Raw genomic sequence first — 20,491 nt, 5'->3', positions numbered from 1 at the left:
TAGTAATGTTTTCTAGTTGACTTGAACATTGTTTTTTGTCTTCAAACCACCAATGATTTTGCAATGATAAACAGTGGAGGAAGCGCTTTTTGGATCTGTATTCTCGGATTACCCAAAAAATTCAAGGCACACTGCTTTTGTTGAGGTACAAAAGTTAAAATGCCCTTATTTTCATTATTGAAAACAAGACCAACATGTATTGACCGCACGTCGGTCTTCTTCAGGATCAGGCAGTCACACACACTGACAAGTGAATACTGACATTCAGACTTAAATGACCAGTATGTAGGATTTAGTGGCATCTAGCAGTGAGGTTGCAGATTGCAACCGACTGAATACCCCTCCCCTCCCCTCCCTCTCCCCTTCCAAGCATGTAGGAGAATCTATGGTGGCCGCAAAACTCGCAAAAAACGTGAAAGGCTCTCTCTAGAGCCAGTGCTTGGTTTGTCCATTCTGGGCTACTGTAGAAACATGGCAGCCTCTGTGGAAGAGGACTTGCTCCTTATGTAACAAGGACAATCCAACAATTCTTATTTTCAGGTGATTATACACTAATTAAAACATACTTCTGAATGTTTTATTCCATTTCTGTCATTGACCTTTAAATCACACACTTAAGAATTTGTGCAGCAACATTTCTTAAAATGGGTTGGAATATAATTGGGCATCTATTAATAAACTTTGGAAACCCGTCCAAGTATACTATGTCCAAACTAAATAAACTTGGTGCGTCCACACAGCTAAAACAGCAGGTAAGGAAGGGCCAGAAGGGCCACAATTGGCTTTCATGCTCTGCACATGTTTTCTAGACAAATGTCTTGCAATCTTTGCACAGCCTCTTCTACCACTTACTAAAGCTGTGTTCAGAGAGACAACAGCACCATGTGAAAAACGTAACCTCCTTATTTTGAATGGGACAACTCCATCAAAGAAGTGGGCAGTGCTGCCACAATGTGACATCATCCGGCAAGGTGCTGCACTGGCCAATCAAATACATACAAACCCACATTTTTATTGGGTTACTATTGTTAGCTCACAAGTATTGCGATGGAAGATAAAATGACACTGTGATAACTTTCCCAGAGTTGTAAAATCCTGTCCTGAGAATTTTATACTGCAAAATTTGCCATTTAAAATACAGAGATACAGTAAAATACAGTTAAAATAAAAATCGATGCACACTGTTTTGGCATCTGATAAGCCTTCAAATGCATTAATCTGATACTCAACAGGACTTCTTTGAATATATTTCTTTCTCTCACTGTTATCTGAAACAATACTCCCACTAGGGACTGGGTCAGTCTAGCCTTCAGTCAAACAAAACTGCTCTGCACTCATCACTAAACAGGATTTGATACCACCAATGCTCTGTTTCTGGTAATTACAAAATATTGAGTAGAAAATAATAAATAAAACAAAAAATGAACAGACCAAGAGTGATGCTGCAGTGCGCGGTGTGGTAATGTGGACTGCTAGAATCAATCAAACAAATAATCCACGTTCAAACACAAAATGCATCAGCTGTCTCAGGTCAAAGTTCACTTCTTTATTGAGGAACTTGGAAGTTGCGTGTGCACAAACTAGCTGTGACTTGGCTCCATCAGCGTCCCTGCAAACCATCAAACAAGCAGATCTGAAGCTGCAGCGAGGTCTCCCACTGGTGTTTGCCCTCAGCGCTGTATTCCATGGCAGTCTGATCACATGCCAGATTTAATTTACTTTTGAGTACACTGCCAGCCTGGCTGACACATAAACTTACTATGTTGAAGCAAGACTCATTTAAAGGCACAAGCAGAGCAGGACCCATACAGAGTGTAGCTGGAGGCAGTGCACCTGGCTGCTTCCCAGGGTTGTGTGTTTTAAAAAAGGGGCTGCGGGCCCTTTAAAAGCTAAGATGGTGTCCTACAAGCTGCAGTTTCTGCCTTCCGTTTCCTTCCTGCCTCTCAAAGATCACAGAGCATTTACAATTGAACCTGAGCTAACCCCGCACAGAGAGAGATGCCAGAGACAGAAGAGATCGAGAGGTTTCCGAGTGAACTGTGGAAATGACAATGCTCTCAGCCTGATGCTCTTGCAATGCAGTGAGGTCGCTGTTACAAAACTCTTCCACTAATTGCAAAATAAACTGCCTTCCTGCAAGGATACACTCGTAATTGGCTGTTAGAGCCAAATATACTCACTGACATTCATCTATTGGCACATGTTGAGCTGACAATGTCAACTCTGTTTGTGTACAGGCAGATCATCCGCACAGGTAGACGTTTCTCTTTTTTTTTCATTGACCAGGGCAAAGTCAATAATGTGCACTTACTGTCTTGTTAGGGGTCTCCGTGTGCATCTCGGTTGCCGGAGCGGTGCAGCGGCGGAGGGGTGGAGCAGCAAGAGCAGGAGGGGGTCGGTCGGGGCTTTGGGTGTAGCTCTATCTGAATAAGAACTGTTAGGGAGAGAGGAGGGTTTGGGGGGCTAGTTTTCCACCTTCACAGTAAATTTTCGGGATATAGGAACACGATCCCTGCCTCTTCCAGTGTTTCTTTTCAGTTCATGTCCGCAGCGTCGAAGGCTCCCTTTGCTCCCCCCAAAATTCAGCCAGTCTCTGTGTGTCTCTCCCTCTCTCTGTCGGCGTGTTGTTGCCGTGTATTCAAGGGCTGGGCTCTCTCTCTCTGCCTTTTCCTCCTCCGCCTCTCCCTGCTTGTGACCCCACCCTGCGTCCCCACCCCTCATCTCTCTGTCAGTCAGTAGCTGCGCAGCCCTGCAGCCCTGCAGAGGAGCCGAGTGGAGCGGAGCCGAACTGCCGGCGACCCGACACCGGCTGCAGGCAGGCAGGCAGACGCTCATGCATGGGAAATTTTAATTGCATGCAACCAACACTGCTCTCCTTGCATCCTTATATCCCCCCTCCCTCTCCCCCCCACCTAATGCAATGCTGCAGCAGCGGGCTGCTTTTTGCTCAGAGATGGTGAAGAGAGACACCCATGTCACCTTACTGACGTCAGCCAGCAGGCTAATTGAGGACACTTCAGCTGGGTGGGGAGGGTGTTGGAGCGGTTTAGAGTATATATTCAGTAAGGCTTTGCAGCATTAGGTCTGATAAATATGACACTGTGCACAGCTTATAAGATGAAGGGAAGGCAGCCAACTCGATGATAGACATGGAGTTATAACCACACCCTTTCTAATGAAGCGGGGTGTGGCATATTTGTATGTGGGGTTTTTTTCTGTACATGATATTTCACAACAGAAATACATACATGCAGCATGTTACTGATGTGGGGTTTCAATAGAGAGAAGACATAAAACTAAATAGCTATAAAATAAATTTAAAAAATACAAATCTAATTCCTATATACTCTTTTTTCCTTGAAATGATATAATTTCTGCACTAATTTCATACATGTGTTCAATTTTCAGCTGGAATGGATCAAGTTGAAGCTGAGGTATGATTTTCTTCGAGACTAACCACCAGTGTAAACATAGATTATGGCTCCTTTTGGAATTGTACTCCATTTCCCATGATTCAACGTGCCGGAACTGGTGGCACGAGCCGGAAGCATGCGAAGGTAAACAAAACTTTCACCTATCAGTGTCACATACCAGTAATTTTGGAGGAATTGAGGTATTTGAATCAAACGGATTTGTTTCAAGACCTGGTTTGACACAAGTCTTACAACAAATTACACATTTAAAGCCGTTACGGACCCCTTACGTCGATCATTCGGTCTACTTCAGTCGCCGTTGTTGTCATGGAGATAGCTACAGGCAACGAAGCTAACTTAGCGTTAGCTATTCTGCAGCTCCCTTCATTTATAATTTTACTTAAAAAGTCTTTTTCTATTATACTACAAACTCACAATTGGCTCCTCTCCTCGTTAAGTTTGCTTCTGAAAGTCTCTGCTTGTGACATTTAACGTTAGTTGTTGAAACAAAGTTCTTTCTCAAAACTCAGTTCAGTTGGTTTAAGTCCATCTCATCGCAGTGCTGTGATATCTGTCAGTGTCAGAGTAACTGGATAAACACATGTAGCTGTTAGTTACATGTATTTCCACTGCCCAGCCACCTTTTCTTGGTTCACCTCAGATTGCAGTAGGTTGGGCGATATTGGATAAAAGAAATTCATTACGGAAGACGTAAATGTATGTATAAAGAAATATTGAAATGTATTTTGTGATGTAGTACATTTTCTGTAAATTCAGTTGACAAAGTGTTAATAAATAATACTAGGGCTGCAACTAACGATTATTTTCATGATCGATTAATCTGTTGTTTGGTCCAGAAAATGTCAGAAAGTGATGAAAAATATCAATTACTGTTTCTCAAAGCCCAAGGAGATGTCCTCAAATGTCTTGTTTTGTCCACAACCCAAGATATTCAATTTACTTTCACAGAGGACTAAAGAAACCAGAAAATATTCACATTTTAGAAGCTGGAACCAGAGAATTGGGACATTTTTTCTTTAAAAAAAAGACTCAAAACGATTAATCGATTACCAAAATACTTAACTAAACGGACGAAATACCTGACTAATTAAAGTACTTAATCAGTTTGATGCAAAAATCCTGTAAATCCAATGTTGTTGTGATATAAACAGCATAGAAAAATGTCTGACACATCTCTATCCTCTCATGTTATGTATTGCTATATTCAGAGCTGAAAGAATCGATTAATGGATCTACAGAAAATTAATTGGTTAATGGAGAGTAATGGATGAAGTAATTGGCAGATTAATCAATAATTAGTTGAAACCCTCATTATATTGTCCAACCACAGACAAAAGTCATAACAGCTATTCACTACTACAAACATTCTTTGTATCTTGTAGTACTGTTTATTTTTGTGAGTTAAGACAGTTTGTGTAAAAAAACTGTACTAACACCTCCTAATTGACTCAGTCATATTAACAGGTTAGTGCCAACCAATTGGTAAAATACTGTAATACTCACCTGCAAGTATCACTATGTTTATGATGGTGGGAATGCCCCGCTCCTACTGTTCTATCAGCATCCACTAAACTGATGTCTGTCTGTGTTTTGTTGGTCAGAGTGAGTCGGCAGTCCTGTGAGGATGGACCGCTGCTGGAGGAACAGGAGACGGAGGGCCAGCGGCAGCTGCACAGCCTCCTGCTGCAGCAGCTCCACACTGACGTCGACATCGACCGGTCAGAAACTGTTTTTGTTACCAGAAGATGGGGTTATCATAAAAATATGACATGATACTGCAGAAAGTTAAACTAAAATCCCTTCCCAGACATTCCTTGATAATGAAATATGGAAACATCAATAGGATTAATTATAGAGCAGTGATCTATCGTCCAGCATAGTTTTCTTGTCCATTGGCCACATTCTTGGTACTTCCAGCCAACTAGATATATCCTAAGAGCTGCAGACATCCACCGGGGATCGGGGCATGTACAATGTTCAATAGTATACCACTATATGATATCCTGTTGTACAGAAGCACCTGTATTGCAATACATTCTGCAAAAGTTCCCCACCGCAAACAAGCAAAACATTCTGTAGTGAACTTTGCAGGTCCCAAGCAAATATCTGTCAGTGGATGAAAGTTCTTGGAGGTAGCATAAATTATGGGCACTAAAAGACATTATCTGACCTTCCAACTGGTTAAAATACTTAGATTGAAGCCTTTTTAGCTTGATATGATCAAAAATACTTAAGAAAAGTGACAAAATAATGACTTAAATGATATCATTTGTCTTTTAATTCAGCTCTGTTTAGGTGATAATATCTGGAAACAGCAGATATACAGATATATAATTTGTGCAGGGTAGTTATGTTCATTCATTACTACAGACTGTTGTAAAGACTGTATAACTGTTATGTAGTACAATTTACATTTACTGAAATAATTAACCAAATCCTTCTCTTTTCTTGTTCAAAATATGAATATGTGTGAAGATCAGTTTGATTTATAAACACAGAGTTCAGGATGTTGTCATGGCTAACCTCTCACTGGATAAATTTACCCTCACACAATAACAATAAATAAACAACAAGCAGTGCTAATAAAACCCGTCTGTGTGCTATCTGGTGTAGAGGAGAAAGCAATGTCTGTAGCTTCATTACTACTTGAGCTTTCTGTGCTATATAAGAAAGAAATCCCACAGTCCTTGATCTGTGAGATGCTTTGGATCCAAGTTATGTTGAGTTATGTCACCGTGTCCCACCGAGCAGCCTGGCAGATTTTTTTACACAGAACCCTCGGGGCTACAGATTCTTACACAGACGTTATTTTATCAGTGAATTCAGCTTGTTAAACATCAGAAACAAAATTGTGCGGTTGAAACCAGAAACTGTCAGTTTTTGATTTCATTTCGGGATAAATCCTGTCTTACAGATGTGTAGCCAAGAGGCAGTGCTTTGCCCCGGCGGCGCTTTATCGGCCGTTCGGGCAGCAGGCAGCCGGAGTGAGGACCCTGTCCCAGTTCCAGGCCCTGCAGGACGGGGAGCAGGAGCTGGCCAGCCTGCGGGAGCTGGGCCTCACCGACTCTGAGATCCAGATGTGGCAGAGCAGAGACACACCGGAGGCAGCAGAGCAGGTAAAAACAGCTGGAGACTGAGAGGAGTTTCTCTGGTTTTCTTTATGCAAACACACTCAGCTCATGTAGACTGGAAATGACGAGTGATTGTCCATCATTTTCACCCTCCTCGCTGTATTGAAGGCTTAGAAGTGTAAAGCCTCAAAAACACCTTTATAAAGGTCATAGAGGTCAGCCCATTTACACTTCTGTGACCTCTTTATTTAGTCTTTATTCCATCCTCTGCTGGTGAAATGTACTGTTTGTACATACATATGTTTTTGTGTTTTGTTTTCTCTTGTTTTTACTTTTAAATCTCCAAAATACTGTCCATTTAGGGAAAAGTGATGACTGATTTTCATGCTCAGTGTTTAAACAATAGATAAATAAAACATCCAAATGTAAACCTGTTTATGTAAATCAGATTAACATTAATTCTCAATTCAAAATAAATAATACAGATATCCTTTCAATAGGGGCCAGGTTCCTTCACGTACGCATGTCGCCTCACAGCTCTCTGAGGAGACAATGATATGCGTACTATATGAACTCCTCGTCCAACAAACTAATGTCTGACCCCCATCTCTGTGCCCACGCAGTCCCACGGGGTGTGTGTCGCTCCCGGGGTGAAGCAGCAGCGCCTGCAGGTGATCAGAGACAAGATCGAAGCCAGGGCGGAGCTCCTGTCCCGCCCACAGCGCTTTGCCGCCAGCCGACCGCTGTCACGACGGGAGATGGAGATCGAAAAAGCGCTGTTCCAGGGAAACGATCGCCTGGGTTTCCTCACCGCGCTTTACCATCGAGGTACAGAGCGCCAGAGAGTTGTCAGGAGTTCCGGTCTTGTGCTTAGAAACAGTTTTTGTGTATCTGCCGACCGTTATGAGTGACATGCTGAACATTTATTTCTGTAACATCAAAACAGAGAGGTGAAATGATACAGAGACATCAGAAAGAAAGAAGATAAGTGAGACTGCTTAAACCCAAGAATCAAACAAAAACAACTCACCTCCAAACATAAAAGCAGCAAAAGGAAAAAAAAAAAAAAAGCTTGACGGTTAGAGACACATTTATTTTCACATTTCAGGCACTTTGATTTTCTTACCCAGAACAGTTTGAAATGCCAACAGCAAAATTGACGACAGCTTTAGAACAGAATTTCTAGAAAGGTGAAGTTACGTTATCTAAATTATAGCCTAGAAGTATTAGACATGCTGCCAGTGAGGAAATTAAGTTTTGACAGACCACATGTTTTTTTCATTCTCAAACTTCTTTAATGACATTGACCAAATTAAGATAAGTCATATAATTTCCCAAATCGGCTTTAACAAAAGAAAGAAAGCGATCCTGTCATCTTGGAATGATCACCCTTGGATTTACGAAAGAAATGAGAAAGAGTAGTGATGACAGAAATAAATAAATAGGATAACAGGAGAATAGTTTGAAACAACATAAAGTAGTCATTGCTAAGTCCCTTTAAGTTCCTGTCTCACCTGTGTTGCTTTATTTTTCTTTACAGATGAAGATCACCAGGAGGGCCAGCAGGGGGCCCCGTCCTCTGACCCAATGGACTCTCTCTACAGAGACATTCTCTGTGAGGGGAGACCACGAGCGTCACTACAGGACTCTCAGGGAGAAACTGCTGGAGCATCACACCTCTCTACACGTGAAACTGTGTCTGAACAAAACTCACAGGTAGATAACAACCAATCAAAAGGAGCTTCCGACTCTCAGTCAGAGCTGCAAGGTGAAAAAAGTAGCTCATCAGGTCAAGCAGAGTCAGAAACCTCAGAGCAGCAGGATAAACCGGGGAAACCACGACCGGCTGCTCCAACAAAGATAAATATAAGCCAGCCAATCGGCAGTCTGTGCGGAGCAGTGAAGGCGGGGTCAGGAGCACCGCTGACTGTCAGAGGGGAGATAGAGACTGTTTCAGATGAAGAAATCCTAAAGAACCGGGAATCTGAGGAAGGAATCCGGAGCATCCCGAGGTTCCGAAACTACCAGCCGGGGAAACCATCCAAGGTATCGACAGCGACATCTACTAGCCATGTAATCATTGTTATGGTGTAAACCACACGATCCTGATACGCTACCCCCTTTTAGGCTAGCTGCCATACTAATAATGGTTCCCTAACACACATAAAAAACAGCTGTCAATGGAGAAATATTAGTTCTCAGTCAAAACCAGTCCAGAGATTCAAAGATTGTTTAAATGTATGCCAAAAAAATGAGTTTAGAAATGCTGTCAGCTGTTCTCAACTATTGTTGCCCTTTAACATAGGAGCCAAATGAGGCTTTACATCATCTGAATATCTGCAAATTCATTATGTGGTGTATTTATTTAACAGCAGAATATACAGGGAACTCTCTCTTAATTAATCTGACTTCCAATTTTGTATGACAGGTGATGTATACATTGCATATAGTCACAAAATGTAGCATTTAATCAGACTAATAATTAAAATACATAGACTTTTCCCATAGAATAACATTAGAGACACACACTGCTTTAAAATATCCAGGTTGCGAATCACTGACTTGTTTGGACTTGTTTTAGTCTGTCAAAAGATGGTTGTACACTGTAATTGTGATTTTGGGGTATTGTTTTCTTGCAGCACATTTAAGAGCTGCAGTTGTAAACAGGGTGCTTTACCCTTCTAAGATTAGAAACACACATTAAACACAGAGTGAAAGAATAGATGAGCATTTTAGTAAATGTGATTTGGATCAATATAACTTTTATGTTTCATTATCTCCAGACACCACATGGGGAGAAGTTCAGAAGTATGGACTCCTAAGTATCTGCGGTGACTTTATTGATGTGTTTGTGTGTCTCACTGTAGGTTTTATGTGTAAGGAACCTGAGTGCACAGGCATCAGTGGCCCAGCTGGTGGCGCTGTTCTCCAGGTTCGAGCAGGAAAACGGGCCCGCTGTCATTTATCGCCTGCTTACTGGGAGGATGAGAGGTCAGGCCTTCATCACTCTGCCAGGTGAGAAGCTGTTGCTCACATACAAGAGGTAAATCAGTTAATACTCTATATCTCTATACACATAAGATGTGTTATTATGTGTGTTTGTTCTCCTTTGGCAGATGCTGAAACAGCCCAGAAAGCTTTGCAGTTGGTCCATGGATACCGGTTGCTAGGGAAACCTTTGGTGGTTGAATTTGGCCGTGAGCGTCAGGAAGAAGAGAAACAGAAGGAGGAGAAGAAATAAAAATACGAAACGTGTTTGATTGTATATTATTTATTTTCTTTCTGGTTGTAAAGTTGTCATCTAATAAATGTCTGTTTTGTATCAAACTACCGTTTGTTGTGAGGTTTGTGGAGTTGTAACCCGTTGTTTTTTTTATCAAGCTTTTTATTGTCATCTTGATAATTCAGTATTTATGACAAAATAAACAAGCAGGCTTAAAAATACATACAAATACAAATACAGACAAAACTAAAGAGGATAAAAACTAATGCGCTTTTCAGGACATGTTACTTCTACCTATTAAACAAGTTCAGGCATATGGTGTTTTACATAATGACACCCTTTACTCCATCTTATTTCATGTAATTAAATGTTCCCTCCTAACTTAAATGTAATTAGCTCCACTATTAGAAAATACCTCACCATTTATCTCCACTTTTGAATAAAGAACAGGATCATTTAGGTATAATTTCTGGTAAATATATGTCAGTTTTAAACTGAGTATCTGTACTAATTCTATATCAAAATAAATGGCTCTAATTTTTTTTTCAATTTCTTTTATGTTTTCCTAACATGTCGTAATAATTGGGGAAAACAAAATGTATGAGTAATTTGTTTGTTTATTGAAGACAACACAAAGCTTTTCATTCTAAAACTGCCTGAACAAGTCGATGAGACAAACACTGAACCCTCTGACCTTCCTGCAATCAATAAAAGCATGTATGTACACTGTACTGTACTGATAGCATGTGATGTCATGGATGAATGTGCTCAGACTTGTTTGGCTCTAAAAAGAACACAACAAAAGATATCTGCAAGTGTTTTGGCACAGAAAATATCAGCTTATGGAGACACAATCTGCAGTTTTTATTTGGATTGATACACAATCATTTGAAAGGATTTAAAATCCCACTGCTGGGTAACACAAAGGTGATTTGAAAAGCACTTTTTGTGGTTGCTCCTCAGTTTAAATTCCATGTTATTCTTCTTTTTGACACTAGATGGAGACATTCAGTCATTGAAGGTCAGTGTGCTTTTAAGAGAAGCCAAAGAAAATCATCCTTGCAGCCGCTGAAGTTGAATAAAGTTTGTTGATAAAGACAAAATACACACAATACCTATTGTGTGTATTTTGTTATATATCCTCACTAATGTCACTGATGTCCTGCAGTCCTGATCTGGATGTCCTTTACTGTCAAGAGAGAAACCTGAGCTAAAAGTTGATGTCAAGAGTTTTAGAACCAAGCGTGTTTTTTAGGAAACAGTGGGGGAAAAAAATGGAAAATGCACAGAAAGAGAAACATTTAGTTGTAATTGTGTGGGAAATATTTGTACCTCTCAGGTCATTCGCTGGTCATTTTCTATCCTGGGAGTAGTAGGTCATGACCTGTTTATTTCAGAGTGGATCATCTATCTGTCTACTGAGGTTAGCTGAGATATGCAGCTGTCTGGATAAGGTTGGCTGTCTCCTGTGATAACCAAGGTCAGGTTGAGATATGCTGTGCTTTGTGCAGACGGACAGACTGGTCTCCTCTTAGAATGGATAGCAAGTAACCTGCGTACAGACTACGTGTTTTAGATTACTACTGTACTTCTGTCAAAAACTGAAAACATTCATAAAAAAAACCCCACTCATTTGGTTAAAGTTATAAAGGAACCATTGTAGCCTTTCCTAGATGGTACGCATTGTTTCTTCATTGTGTGTTATGTTTGTCATTGTACGAAATAATTATGTTTTATGATGTGACAACACTGCGGTTAAGGTCTGGTTAGGTTTAGGCACAAAAACCACTTGGTTAGGGTTAGGGAAAGATCATGGTTTGGGCTAAAATGATCATTCTCGCAAGATCTTTCACAAATCTAGGGTTACCATCTAGACATGACACTATTTTAATGTCATTTAATTGAAATTAAAATATGGACAACAGGACAAATACTGTGTGGATGATCATCAGATATTTAGTTTGAGTTGCACCTTTGAAGAGCTTTTGTGTAACATGTTGACACTTTAAACACAATACAAGTGTGTAAAGGTGTAAAGGCACAATTGTGGATGCCATATTTTTGACTTTTTAGTGATCTCACCCAACATATACTACAATCATCTTAGGACTTAAGATTCTTCAGTCTTTTTGGCACCAGTTTGTCTCAAAAAGGTCTCTGACACCCTTTTAGTAGCAGAGTTCACCAACACTACCTGTGTCTGTCTTCAACAGGGGTTGAATATATGAATTCAGTTACTGAAGGATGTTTTTTTTCCCAGTTGTATATCAGAATGCAAACTGGTTTCCTGCATAAGAGTCAGTGAATCATCACAGCAGTTAATTTCTCAGTGCTGTTTCTTTAACTTTCTTTAAAGTTATACTGTTCATCATCTCATCAGTATATGTGGTTTGCTTTCAATTTTTGACTTTATTCCCTTTGTGAATGATGTTTATGTTTGTTATATTCACTACAGCGATGATATTTCCCCATATCTACAATTATTTTGCTGTGTTTCATATTTATCTCTGAGGGTGTTTCATGTTTCTTTGAGGACTCAGATCCACAGCAATTTTAAAGATAACAAATGCTTAAAACTTGTATTTAACCTTATATGGTCATTTTGATTCATTTACTGCAGAGTTAAAGTCATGTTTCATTTGGTGTTTGTTTATTTTATTTTGTCCACTCCCTAGTTCTCCCTAGACTGTATCTTAGTCCAAATATGCCCAGGAGCATCTGCTGTATGTTTTTGAGATTATGTTTGTCTCAGTGTATGTGTGTGTGTGTGTGTGTGTGTGTGTGTGTTCCTAGTCCAGTTATCCCCAGTTATCTCTGGTGTTCTCTCGGTCAAATGTATGTCAGTTGAACTGGTTCACTTTCTGACCTGTTTCCCGTCTGAGCTCGACCACCAGGGAGGGTGATCTGCAGTTTGTTATGTTTGATTTTCCAAACATAAAGACTATATTTGGGAAAACCTCACATTGAGTGGTTACATCCAAGACACTCATTTGCCTGCTTCACTTCTGCATTTAAGAATTGTAACTTTACCTACTTATTTACTTTCCTCTGTGCCGGAGATGTACATAATGTCCCCACAGATATGTAATAAAGGCCTTCAGTGAAACTCACCTGCTGCTGCCTCCGGGCCAAAATGCAATAAAATAACACAAATTCTTATATGAAGTTTTGCATTTTTCATGAACTAAAGATGTAGAATGTGTTGTTCATGTTATCAGACTGTTCTCAGGTCTTCTGAGAGCCAGCAGAAACACGAGGCCCACACAAATTAAAGACCATACACTGAGGTGGATTAGAAAGTGTGGATATAAACCAGCTCTGGTTGAGTCAGTTCATTGAAGATTTTGGTTTCCATTTATTGCTTCAATGATACATTTCTAACTACAAATGAATCTTTAAAGCTTTAAATCTTTAATGCTTTAAAGAGGATCAGTATCCATTTTTTAAGTGGCATTCTTGTCACTTGGCTGCAGGGCCGTTTCTGGATATTTTGGTGCCCCAGGCAAGACGACCACTGGCACCTCTGAGGGATATTTTATAGCAATTATAATAATTATTCAACTTCACTCACATTCTGTTCTGTATCATGTCATTTTCATCATCTTTCAGGTAGTATTTTTATATGCACTAGTCCCTGTTAAGTTTTTCTCTGGTTTTAATAATATCAGGATATCATACATAACATAATATCATAATATATTAATATCCCTGTAAGATGATATTAATATCCAGGTTACAGATAACCTGTGCAAAGTGGTGGATCATCTCTGATTCCTATAACAGTCTAACAGTCTATGTCTTTTCTGTACTGACATGCAGGTATTTTCACTCATGGCTGTTCTGACCATGTTCATGATGTTTATCTCCATTATAGAACTTACAGTGCACACTTTAGACCTGCATTAGAGTGAGTAAAGCAATTCAGATATGTTTTACTGAATACATTTGCATTAAGAAAATATAACATGCTAGTTTCCTGAATATTTGCTAAAGTATCCTCTAGTATTTTCTGTAATATCCACGGAGAGAGAGAGGATGTCAATGTGAATCTGTCTGGACAGGATTTATACAGACACTAATTAACTTCTGCATCAACAAAATACTGAAATTTTCAACCAACCTAATTATGCTTCAAACATGCGTCAGCACTTAGTCATCACTTACTGAATGATATTTTGAGAGCAACCTCTCCAAATTTCAAAACTATCTCCAAACTGACCTAGTTTTCCTGTACATTTCGGTCTCACGATCCACCCATTAGTCAAACTAAAACTGCATGTTGATTGACAAGAGTGTGGGGGGGGGGGGGGGGGGGGGGGGGGGGGGTTGTTTGTTTAGGGTTTGTTTGTGTCCATCGTCTATTTGTCTTCAGTTCAAGGCTGTGATCTTTTTCTCATTCCAGACTGTAAAAACACCCATCGAAACTAACCTGTAACACCGACAGTCTTTGTATGTCAACCACTGCTCCATAATAGGGCCTTTAAGTACCAGAAATTGTATACTAATACTTTAAATTTGGATTTTTAAGAAATGCAGAGCAAGAATTTAATAAGATACAGAACAATTGTTTGATTTAAACATTTTTTTTTAACAATAAAAGTTTCAATACAAAGAGCAAGGTGGTAACAGTAACCTAAATGGCACAGAACGATCATCATTTTCAGCTGTGCTTTTCCTGCTATGACAGGTCAAAATATCCACAGCTGTCTATGATCAATGCACAACAATTCATAGTGCTTAACAAGAAGTTTTTTTGAGGGGAAAGTGTCCAACAAATGGATTGTAAGAAAAGTTAGCATTTATTTCCAAATAAAAAATTACTAAAATTAAAGACAATGGTGGTGCACAAAAGGTTGTTTTATGTACTGGAACAAAATCCCTGATAATCAACAGAGGCACAGTGAAAAACATCAGCAGTCAAGAACAATCAAGTGAGGGAAAATGGAACAAAATGACCAGACATGGCTTAACCTTGTTTGATAAAGAAGTGATCCCTGGAGATTAAGTGAGAGCTGTAAATGTCACATGGCAAAAAATATTTTCTTTCTTTTTTGGCAATGTATCCAATATTTTGCACCAAGTCTCGTTATTGAACAGTTTTTGCAGGTACTGATCCTTAGACTGGTAGAAAAGTAAAACCAGTCTTTAAACTTTTGACAATACGTGTACAGTTAATATAGAGGCCGGGAACATCCAGCAAACATTTTACAGGGAGCCTGCAAATATCAAACTGTACTTCAAACCAAATCAACATAATATTTTCACACTATGATAATAAGGTGCAATAATAATTAATATGGAAACAGCATTGTAATTTTCTTTTTGATTTAGTTACACTGAACAGTCCAGTGGTGAATCAACTAGTCATCAATAGATCAGCTGTAATGTATCAATAAAAAATCAGAGTTTCACTGTTAGTTATCATCTGTAGGGCTCAGATTAGAAATGTTAGTGTTGGCTTTAGATTTCATGTTGAAAATGACATTTGAGTGTCTATTTTCTTTCATGTGACAGTTGAGCATCAGCACTGGGGAGTTCAGATAATGAAGAGTTGCCCGAAATCTATTAATTGATCAAGTATTTCTTGTTTGACACATCTACTCAGCCCTAGAATATCAACAAATTATTGTTATTGACAACCTGTATTTCCATGAACTCTTTAGTTTTCACAATCACTGTCTTCATTATTTTATCAATGTCTGCTTGGTATAGCTTTTTCATAGAAATAATAGCAAAAACAGGATTTTCAAATGTGATGACTGGTGTGCCAGTGAGTCACTGGACATCCTCAAATGTATTTAATTTTTCACAGATGTTGCCGACGTACATTTACAGACTGAAACATTTTCAGCTCTGTACACACACATCTTCTGGTTATCACTTCCAGAGCCAGCCATGTTTAGAGCCAGCACAATTATAATCAACACCGTCAAAGGGCGTCATCTGCATGTGTGTGAAGTTTGCACATTTATGCAACTTTTCTACATGGATGAGTTGCCATCAAGGTAACGTAAATGTGTGACATCCAACAGTCTTCAGAAAAGAAGATAAAACATGTACAACTAAACTGTCCTCCACTGAAATGCCACAATTCCACTTTACTTAACAAAGTTTTGAAAAAGCTTTAAAAAAGGACAAACATGATTGATTGCAGACAGGCCATGTGAGCCTTCAACTGTTGACTCGTCTCTTGTTTGTATGTACATTAAAGTCCTCTTCCACTCAAAAATATGTTTTGCTTCTTGTTCCTACAGTTGGATGTCTGAGCTCCACTGCAGACACTAGAAGGGTTGTTATCATATTCATCTGCTGAAGAGGGGAATGTTTCTCTGTGTTCACCTTAAATCTGAATTTAAGGCCTGAGTAAGACAAGCGTGGTTTTGTGACGTCACAACTAGTTCACAAACCAACCCTGTTTAGACTGTGAAACTTGCAGCCTCCAATGCACATACACTGAGAATGGACTTTACAGTGAAGTAGGAGGCATGCTGTGTCCTGCAGTTAAACTTTTGAAATTGGTATATTCATAGATTATAGATTTTTCAAATAAGTAGAAGGATGTCATTTTAGGAACTTTAACCAGGTATTCAAACTTTTTTAATGGAAAAACCATGTCAGGCACAAATTATTTTTATATGTCTTAAAACATCTTAAATGTGTCACATATTTGTCTGCTCTGTCAAGCATATTGAAAAAAACAGCATATAAATACATATAACTGAACTTATGTTGTGAAGGAGCCATACTGTATATGAAGCGGTGATGGAGTCACAGTAACCTCAGACATATCCTGTGATGTCATATCCTGCTGCAGTGGGCTTCTTGGCTCCCTGGGCTCCCTGCATACTTGTCTGCGAGCTGCCACTGGTACTGCGGACCAGTGCCTGCCCCCTGCTGGCTGTGTTGATGCCTCCCACCTGCAGGGTGGGGTTGCGGTAGGTCTGTGAGGTGGTCCGTACCCCTGTGCCGCCTCCTACTGGGTATGGATACCCTCCGCCGTGCCGTCTCCCACGGCCGCCGTCCTGCTCTTCGCAGCATGACATACACAGCATCCCCCCTCCCAGCATGGAGATGAGTGCCGAGGCCAGGCCAACATACAGGCACTCCCCCAGCTCGAACTTCATGCTGGCAGGTATGTTGGGACGATAGAAGGTCTGGACCACCTCGTGTGTGGTCCACGACACTGGTATGAGTGCCAGGAAGCCTGCAGCGAGAAACAGACCCCCACCCGTACCTGCCACACGACTTTTTACTGCGCCTGAACCCTCCAGGCAGAGAGTGCACTGCATCCCCATGGTCGATATGGCGATTGCGAGGATGGACAGCACCAAGGAGATGACCATGAGGGCACGAGACGCCTGCAGGTCGGAGGGCAGCGCCAGCATGGAATTGTAGGTCTCGCATTGGAAGGCCCCCGTGCTCTGATATACGCACTCCATCCACAGGCCCCTCATGTTGGCCACAGCCGTAACGATGTTGGAGCCAATGTGGGCAGAAATCTGCCAGTATGGTAGCACTGTGGCGACCAGGGTACCCAGCATCCCCAGCAAGCCCAGGAAGAAGCCCATCAGTTCCAGAGCTGCTGATGCCATGGCTACAGCTGTGATGAACCGCTGAACTGACCCAGCAAGACCAGCTCCTGAGGAAGTCACAAAGAATAATTTCTCTGATGGGTGGAGTTACTGAGTTTTACAGTTGTACTTAAGACTTCTGATGTTGATATGAATACTATTTGCAAGTCAGACAGTGGTAGGCTACAGAAACACCAGTATGACTCAGAACAAATTACTTTCCTCAAGTCAGCTAAAATCTGTCAATCAAGTTAATTGAACCCAAACTGAATTTATTATGCTAGATTGTCAATGCAGAATAATTCTAACCCTCACATGAACAACTCTGCAATCATATTGTCTTGAGTTGAGTGATGAACACTTGGATGTTGTAAAATGTGAATGTTTCAAATGATGTGTACGCAGCATAGGATATCACTCTAAATTAGATATTGTCAGGTAAGTTTTCAGCTATTGACTTTCCAGTAAAGACTTTTCAGTTATCTTTACAACCTTCACTAGTAAAGTGACTGTGCAAACAGGCTAAATATCTTAAAAAGAGAGATATCTAGCAAAGTGCTGTGTTAAGTCTGTCTGCATATGTACAGTATATGTATCTAACAGTCTGATAAATTTGGGTTTCTTTCTAAAATAAGTTTTAGTTATTTAGAAAACTGTCAGAATTACTAAACTGAAGCAACTGTTTTTTGGCTTCGTTAGCTTGCTAACCGTCAAGCAAGCAGGCCAATTTAGTAGAACAGCTTCTGCTACTTCTGCTAAGTTTTCTGATCAGATCTGTTCAACAAATAAAAGCTAGTTAGTTAGCTGACAAGCTGGGATTAGCTAGAGCTTATTTAGCTAAAAAGGCTACAAGTAATTTATATAAAATTATGAATTAATTTCATTTAAATAACACCATCTGGTCCTTTATACTGGATTTAATCCTGCACTGAGACAAAGTCAGCAGAACAGGAACCTCCTGTTCCCACATGGAAGCACTCATTGCTAGCCGTGTAATCAGATAAATTGGCTTGATAAGCTCTTTTTTTTATCATTTTATCATATTTATGATTCATTAAGAAGTGAAACAACATGCACACAAACACTTTTAGCTCCTTTTTAATTATTTGAAACATGAATGTTGCAATATCGGATTTTATAGATGCCAGAAGAGGTGGATTTGCAGCCAATTTTGCCAATGGTATGTTTACACACACTTTAGTTTTTTTCACCAAAAAGGAGATATCAGAGCTGTAAGAAATTCCAAATATGTCTGACCCGATGGTACAAGTAGGAGGCTGATGTGAATTACAGATATGATCAGTGTCTTGGAAACTAACCAACACTTGGCAAAGACACCTCATCTATTGACTGAGGTAACATTAAACTAAAATAAACTTAACAAACAATAATACTAGTAAGTCCCAACTCAAACCACACTGTATAACATAGATAGGGTGGACAAATAAACATAAAAACTTAATGTAAAAGTACTTTAACTGTGGATACCAAAGTCAAATTCCTGTATGCGTAAACATAATTAATTGGTTAGTTTTAGCTTGTGAACACTCTTTTTCAATTTCATTATTTTTCAGATTGTTCCCCAAATTTTGCTGGGTTTTTGACCTACACAGCTGCAGCTGATTATCAGGCTGTTAATAGAAAACTCAAGTGCTGATTGCATCTCTTAAATGCTACAAACTGACATTCAAGCTTATACAAGCCACCTTTCTAACAGTATAACTGTATTAATTCAAAGTTAAAGACCTTTCCCATTTGGTCCCATGTATCTCATACAAAATATCTTGTCACCTGAAAATACAAGTACATGTAACACACACACACACACACACACACACACTTTCAGAAATTACCTGAGACTGCAGCAGGTTATGGAGGAGCCAGATCCCGGACTGATCGAGGATTTGATTTTGTTCTTTTGCTGCAGGAGCTGAAGTTGCAACTGAAGCGGAGGATGAGGAGGTAGAGGATGAAGAAACAGCAGAGCTTGCAGCCTGTACAGTTTGTATTCACCACTGGTATTTCTGTTGAACCTGCTCCTGCTTCTCAAATAGAAATTTTTTTTTCCTTTTTTTTTTTTTGCTTGCTGTATCAGTCTCTGTCTGCTTCCTCAGACCTTGACATAGTCACAGTTGTCATGCAGCCGCTGTACTCTAAATGGCACTTACTGTGCTGGCTGCATTGGACCAAAGCAGCCAAAAAAACACTTTTAGAACAAATACATCTGCTACTGTTTGAGAAGAAAAAGTCCTTTGAGTTCAATGTATTGCAAAATACTTCACTGAATCCACTTAAAAAAAATGATAATTTTGACGCTTTAACATTGTCTCTCTGTTATTGTCTCTCATGTCTGTCTCAGATGCTCTGCTGTCTTTGTTCAAGTGTGTGATCTCTGTCCTTCATCCAGACCTTCACCTCCTGTCATGTACACACACAAACACTGACAATGACACCTTTGACAGTGACACACACACACTCATATCCTTGTAGCCGGCCAGGTTAATCATTCTCTCATCTGTCATTTCTCCAAAACAGACCTTTGGTACATCATCGGCAGCAGCTTTGTCCAAAAAATAAAAAGTTCAGCAGAGGCGGAGGCGTGTTTGGCAGTGGTAGGAGGCTTCATTATCGCCACTGTAAGAGAACAGATATTTCAGGATATTGGTTTTCTGAATAGTGGAGTGAAATCTTTTTCATTCAGCAAAAGATGTAATGGTCACATAATACTTTTATGAAAAGAGAGGGGCTCAAACCAGTTATCCTTTGATGTTATGGGGGAAAGTGTCTCGATTCGGTGTGCAAAAATCCTTGAAAAAAAGGCTTGTAAGCATTTTTGTATTTCTCATTTAAAATTAGCAATGAAACAAACCAGCCTGAAGCGAGAAAAATGAAGAAGTGCTTAAACGCTTTTAATTAGTTTAATTTAATTTTCTGTTTTAATTGTACATCTTTTATTTATGGGTTTCCCCAATACCTTTCCCCACTGCTGTATGTGATGTGATAGTGAAGAAAGAGAGTAGACTAAAGGTAAACAATACCTTCATTAAGGCCTTACTTTTATTTTCTTTGATTATCTCCCTCCCTTCCTGTCTTGCTACATTCCCTCTGATTCATTTATTCACTTAGTCGAGTCATGACTTCATTGATTAAGACCCTTAATAATTTATTTATTAAGTCATTGTTGTTTTATTG

At 39.7% G+C, this 20,491-nt stretch overlaps 3 protein-coding genes across 5 annotated transcripts in view; 1 reads left to right on the top strand and 2 right to left on the bottom strand.

The window, feature by feature from the left end:
* The window catches only part of klf8 (Kruppel-like factor 8), an 86,027-nt gene extending 83,208 nt beyond the window's left edge, over window positions 1-2,819 (bottom strand). For both annotated transcript variants that reach the window (XM_042430597.1, XM_042430598.1), the window contains exon 1: window positions 2,312-2,819. In XM_042430597.1, coding sequence (XP_042286531.1) covers window positions 2,312-2,338 — 27 coding nt within the window. In that variant the 5' untranslated portion in view covers window positions 2,339-2,819. The remainder of the gene's footprint in view (window positions 1-2,311) is intronic.
* Window positions 1,898-9,803, top strand: rbm41 (RNA binding motif protein 41). Of its 2 annotated transcripts, none has more exons than XM_042430603.1 (8): window positions 1,898-2,086; window positions 3,409-3,557; window positions 5,036-5,152; window positions 6,349-6,550; window positions 7,129-7,333; window positions 8,046-8,551; window positions 9,373-9,520; window positions 9,622-9,803. In XM_042430603.1, the coding sequence occupies exons 2-8, from the start codon at window positions 3,550-3,552 to the stop codon at window positions 9,744-9,746; spliced, it is 1,311 nt and encodes a 436-aa protein (XP_042286537.1). In that variant the 5' UTR covers window positions 1,898-2,086; window positions 3,409-3,549; the 3' UTR covers window positions 9,747-9,803. The 2 variants fall into 2 exon arrangements, with proteins under 2 accessions (XP_042286537.1, XP_042286535.1); XM_042430601.1 differs by having other exon boundaries at window positions 1,898-2,254.
* Window positions 9,804-15,506: 5,703 nt separating this feature from the next.
* Window positions 15,507-19,965, bottom strand: cldn2 (claudin 2). The gene is made up of 2 exons (XM_042431550.1): window positions 19,153-19,965; window positions 15,507-17,367 (listed from the first exon to the last, which is right to left on the bottom strand). The coding sequence occupies exon 2, from the start codon at window positions 17,318-17,320 to the stop codon at window positions 16,508-16,510; it is 813 nt and encodes a 270-aa protein (XP_042287484.1). The 5' UTR covers window positions 17,321-17,367; window positions 19,153-19,965; the 3' UTR covers window positions 15,507-16,507.
* Between the last annotated feature and the right edge of the window lie 526 nt (window positions 19,966-20,491).

This window comes from Thunnus maccoyii, chromosome 13, assembly GCF_910596095.1.
Source record: "Thunnus maccoyii chromosome 13, fThuMac1.1, whole genome shotgun sequence".
Lineage (NCBI taxonomy): Eukaryota > Metazoa > Chordata > Actinopteri > Scombriformes > Scombridae > Thunnus > Thunnus maccoyii.
Note: the sequence above shows the minus strand (reverse complement) of the source record. Positions and strands in the feature narration are given on the sequence as shown.